Source organism: Schistocerca nitens, chromosome 12 (assembly GCF_023898315.1).
Source record: "Schistocerca nitens isolate TAMUIC-IGC-003100 chromosome 12, iqSchNite1.1, whole genome shotgun sequence".
Lineage (NCBI taxonomy): Eukaryota > Metazoa > Arthropoda > Insecta > Orthoptera > Acrididae > Schistocerca > Schistocerca nitens.
The window spans coordinates 24,271,441-24,277,440 of NC_064625.1; the positions used below are offsets into that span (position 1 = coordinate 24,271,441).

At 38.0% G+C, this 6,000-nt stretch overlaps 1 protein-coding gene across 1 annotated transcript in view; it reads left to right on the top strand.

Moving 5' to 3' along the window:
* Window positions 1-5,471, top strand: part of LOC126215225 (F-box/LRR-repeat protein 2-like) — a 62,695-nt gene extending 57,224 nt beyond the window's left edge. Inside the window, exon 7 of the mRNA XM_049941892.1 lies at window positions 4,800-5,471. Coding sequence (XP_049797849.1) covers window positions 4,800-5,112 — 313 coding nt within the window. The 3' untranslated portion in view covers window positions 5,113-5,471. The remainder of the gene's footprint in view (window positions 1-4,799) is intronic.
* Window positions 5,472-6,000: the final 529 nt, after the last annotated feature.

Here is a 6,000-nt window from a genome sequence, read left to right on the forward strand (position 1 = left end):
GGGGAGAGAAACAGTGTCGCGATGTTGCAATCAGTTAACTGTGCAACACATAGTTACACGATCGATGTTGCTGTATCAATGGACAGACGATTGGCAGACAAACTCTATATTTGCTTCCAAGAATCCAGTGGAAAGTTTGGACCCGAAACGTGGTGCCCTCCAAATGTCGTCGTCGATGCAAGTGTGAGTGGGAAGATGACGAAACAACATCTGAAGACGTTTTTTCTGTCAGTTTTGAATCCACATTTGTCGAGAAAGTCATTAGTACTTTGTGACTCCTGGTCTGGACATAAGGATGAATGAGTACTACTGAAAGCATCTGGCGCAAAACATATAGATTTAAAAATCATTCCGCCTAAAACTACAAAATATGCACAATCTCTGGATGTGTATTTCTTCAGACAATATAAAATATATACCAAGAGAATAACAGACTTCATTAAACTATGTTCCAGTAATATGCAGCCGAAATTGCACGACAGGTTCTTTATCGTGAATATGCATTCTGTCATTTACAATCAGTTATCTGCGGGAGTACACAGACCGATGCTTCGTTACGCGTGGCAGAACGCTGGCCACGATATTGGTGAACCGGTGAACAACTTCAAAAGTGTCATTGACGTGGCGTTCAACACTGATATTAGAGAATGTGCAAATACGCCATGCGATCAACTTTCATTTCTTCACTGTGCGTTTTGCAGTCATTCGTATTGCTCTGAGCATTTTATTGACATTCTGCATTTACATTTATAGTTAAGATTGCTGCATTGCGTATGGCATCTAAAATTACATCTACAGTGATATCTAGAGCATGACTGCAGAGTTTTGCAGAAAAACGACACCCACCAGCACATTCAGAGGTACATAATGGTCCTGTAACCAAAAGTTCATACAGATCTGTTTGTTCGAGCCCAAGTACTTTCCTGGTCGGATCAGAAGTCCTCATTGTTTACTCCTAATTGCAGAGTGAAGGTCATTTGTCAGCGTGTCTGAATAAGTAGTAGTGATTACTGAAATGCTCAAAATTACTCCATTTGCATTCCAGAAGAGAATGAGCATGACTTTTCCAGCAGACACTTGAGTGCAAAATTTTTTTGGTTTCAGCAATGAGCTGTGGTGCCATTCCTTGCTTGATATTTTCATTTCTGGTTGGTGATAATAGACCCAAGTCTGCTCGCCTGTAACAATTTTTCCCAGAAATGCATTATCTTCGATGCGGAAACAATGCAGAAGTTCTTCACAGGCATTGAAGCGATGGTCTATCAGTTCGGCTTTTGACTGACGTGGCACCCATCTTATAGACACACCTTATTGACGTGGAGTACATTGTGAACAATACCGTATTTACTCGAATCTAAGCCGCACTTTTTTTCCGGTTTTTGTAATCCAAAAAACCGCCTGCGGCTTAGAATCGAGTGCAAAGCAAGCGGGAGTTCTGAAAAATGTTGGTGAGTGCCGCCACAACTAACTTCTGCCGTCGAATATATGTAGCGCCACACAGGCATGCTTTGTAGGCACAAAGATAAATACTGGCACCAAAATCTCTGCGTCAGTAAATAAATAAAAAAAAAAAAAAAGTGGAAGACGAGCCTTTTTCCTCCGCCCAGAGTTTCGACCACTGCATTTTGGTACATTATCCAACGAAGTAAATACAAATTCTGTATTGTTGATCTTCGAATGTAGCAGCATTTCAATGTACTACGAAAATCCGACTGGCAAGACTGTTTGGGATGTTTGTCAATATGGTCAACTCTACGTTCTGAGTTTTTTCCTACCTGTGAGAAGAGATGGTTGCTAATAGGAGCTTTTATGAATTGTGAATCACATGTAGTATTCTCTTCACCATAAGATTAATACGAATATAAACATTTTGCCATGTATTGTTTCGTGTTTGCTACTATCTCATTTAAATCCTGTCTGCCTAATAAACTACGAAACTAGAGTGAGACAACAGCAAACGCGGAAGAATATACATACCATGTCATGTTTATATTCGTATTATTCTTATGCCTGATAGTGATACAGTCAGAAATGAAGCACGGCAACTGACTAGATTTTTAAATCTAACATGACTCTAATTTCTGTGCAGAATGTAATGAACTAAAGAGGCACCTGCAAAGATTTTCAAAAGGAAAAAAATTTTCGCTAAAATTTCGTTCAGAACATCATCTATCATAAGCAGTCTATTATTTGGTTTTTGCTGATCATTATCAAAGAAAGCAGTAGTGTAAGTAACAACAAATGTTTCGCTAATGAAACGATTCCTCTCTATTTTTTATTTGTAAGCGGCGGTAGCGCGCACAAAAGCAAGCCACGCCGCAAGCGGCGACAGGCCATAAACACGCACTATCAGAATGCGACAAACAATGCATGACACAGTACAGTAATGCATTTTCAGCTTAGAGTGACGTAAACACCTATAACAAAGAGAACGGCACTTATCAGATCAAAGAAAAATAAGCAGTCAATTCAAACCAGACGAAGCACGTGAAAAAGGAAGGATATCCGTATAAATACGGACGGAGCGCGTGACGCGTAGCAATGGCTACATGGTAAACCGTAACTGCTAAGCTTACATCTCGAACAAAACTACTGCAGCTGTATCGTCATTCATTCGACCTAAATTGTGTCTCATATTACAGTTAGACGAACTTTGTTTCGATTTGGAGGTGCGATCTAAAACTTTTCTCTCCCCTTGAATTTCGAGTCTCAAATTTCAGGTGCGGCTTAGATTCGGGAAAATTTTTTTTTCCTTGATTTCGAGTCTCATTTTTCAGGTGCGGCTTAGATTCGAGTAAATACGGTATTCTGCACTGAACCAGTACGAATCTTCAAACTTGTGGCTATTTCATTCGGAGTTACGTGTCTGTTCTCCTTTACAAGCCACTCCACTAACACAGTGTTTACATCCGTCACTATGCAGTCAGCCTTTCCTGGTCTTGGCGCATCCTTCACAGGAGTTACACCAACTTCCTACACCACTCCTACACTTGCTGCAATGACAGACATGAATGACCATGTTGTGCTGTCACTCCACGATGAATTTCAATTGATTTGACATCTTTGCTACACAAAAAATGCATAACAGCTTGCCACTCGACCACAGTGTATGTTGACATCGGGACAGCCATATTGCTGTGGATGCTGCTGCCTTCTCCTGATTTGTAGCATCACTCTGCCAGCTGTTGGTCACTTTCTGAACTTTGAGGAACTTTGTTGCTACCTATTAACTCCATTACACAATTTTTCGAAGTTTTATGGAGCTTTTAAGGTTTTAATTTGAATCGCCCTTGTAGAATAAGAGAATAGGAGGTACCAGAAATGTCATCTACTCATCTACTGATGCTCCAGTTGTGGCTGGCACGTAGGCCACTGTGAAGATACCATGGGAGAACATATGAAATATCGAGAAAAAAATTCTTACTGAATTTTCTATCGGGATCATAAAACACTCCCAGACAGTTGGGTGTGCCATACACTGCTTTCTTAGTAGCACTACTGGATGGATAATGACAATATTGTGCTGGAGTTGGCAGTTTTGTGTGTGTGTGTTTTACTGATGAAGGCTGTGGCCGAAAGTTTTATGTAAGTGTCTTTAATTGTGCCTGTCTGCAACTTGATGTTTCTTCTTTATGGCAAGTAGCAATCTGTCTTTTTCTACATTTTAATATTATGAAAAGGATAGATTGCTGCTCACAATGCAGTGGAAATGTTAAGTTGCACAAGAAAAAGACTGCTAAACAAGTGAGCTTTCTGACAAAGAACCGTCTTTTGACCCCCCCCCCCCCCCCCACACACACACACACAAAGAGAGAGAGAGAGAGCACTACATTGTGCTGTTTGAATACAGTATTTGATAAAATGCCTAAATATATTCTACAAATGCTGCACTAGTTTTGTTGTTATACTTCTCTATATCAGTTGTTGTATAATTAATTTGTTGGAGCATTTTCTAAAACCTTTCTGCTCCTCCGAAAGAACTGCTTCATATCATTATGTCACATCCTTTGAAATTCACAACAAAATAAGAGAGTGTAACGTAACAAATATGAAGCCTAATATTTGTAAAAGCAAGTTACGTGATTTTTCTAAGTGAAATATGCCACTACTTAGTGGAAGATTTCATGAAGATTGAAGTGATATTTTCAGCTGGATTCTTAAAATGAAATAAAAATTTACACTTGTCATAGAGGATGAAAATTCTGAAACAGCTGTAGAAAGAACTTTGTTCAAATTCTTCAAGTAATATAATAAGCAAACTCTTCAACAAGTAATATCGTAAGTTCGACAAAACTTTAAATAAGTAAGTTGTTACCCTGACATGTCTCCTGTACATCAGACTTATGTCCTGAAATTCTGTACATTATGAGATGAATAACACACATTTCTCATATAAATATTATGAAAAGGATAATTGCTACTCACTGTAAAGATGACACGTTGAGTGGCAATATATGATTTTCGTAATATTGTTTTGAGGGTTGCACATTACAATTTACAATATGTTATAAACTTATTTATTTCTTGATATTTAAATATAGTTCTTCGTGATGCACTTTCTTTGGCTAGAGCTTTATGTTCCATTTGTTATTCAGCACGTTTTGCATTTGTTGCCTTTTTCTTGTTTTGTCTCCTTCTTTCAGTCTTTTTTTATCCCTTTTTGTGAGTAAATGTAAGCCTACTCACATGCAATTAAAATTTCTCAGCAATAGTGTTGTACAAGCCTTCACAGTATAGAGGTACCTCAGTTGGATGGTCACACTGTCACAACAAACACAATGTCTCCATTGTTATTGCAGGGAGCTGAAAATCCGAGGCTGTCGAGGTGACCCTAAAGCCACAGATGGACTGTCTGAGCAGATGCCTGATCTCAAAATCTATGGCAGCATTGAAGCAGAGGATCCAGGTTTCAACACAGATGATCACCAGAATGATGTAGACCTTGAAGGGGAAGAGAATGTGGGGCTCGGTGGAGCAGACGAAATACGTGACGACCGTTCAGATAATGGCAAAGACAGTGACGTTGACAGCAGCAGTAGCAGTGATAATGAGATTGATAGTATTATTTGGGATGAAAGAACTATACCTTCTCTCTTTCTGCAGGATGTATGATGAAATAACCTACAAACACTTACATTAAAAAAAGAAAAAAAATACATACCACATGAGATTACACCAGATCAACCATAAACGGACAACTAATAATGCAGTAGCAATAATGACAATAGCTTAGTTGTATTAAAGCAAAATGACTATAAAATTAGATTATATCTTTAAAGATAATAACATCACACAGATAAACTGGGATAAACAGCACAAATGAAAAAAAAATTGTCAAGCATTGCAACGCAATCCTAACACTTGATGAAGATAGACTGTGCATAGTGATAAACTGTAGAAAACCTAGACTACATGAACAATCCAAAATCCATGGATCATTAGCTGTGATCAGCCCAGTGGTAGATAGCATAGATAGCCCTACATAACTTATTAGTAAAAAATTAAACATTCTTCTATCAAAATCCTATGTATACAGTAAGAAAACCAAGGTCATTAGCACAAAAAATAAGACGTAAAAATACAAACAAATGGGAAATTCATATTGTTTACTACTACCCTGTAAATATCCAGACCAATATTCCGAATTCTGAAATGATCACCATAAATGAAAGTAACCTGCTCCAATACAGAAAAACTTCAATAATAGGCACTAACGAAATTATACTGATACTAAAATTAGTGCAGCAAAACTACTTGCAGTTCAAAAACAAAATTTATACGCAGACAGATGCACTTGCCATGGAATGCAGCATAGCTGGGACAAAAGTGGATTTATTCTTAAACATGCTAGTAGAAAAAATTTCCAGCAACACAAACACATTGATTTTAAAAAGTATGTATTATTATAGATACATCAATGATACACTAATGCTAGTCGATGGAGACACTACAGACACCCAGCAGATACACAAGGCACTGAATGAATTACACCCTAAATTG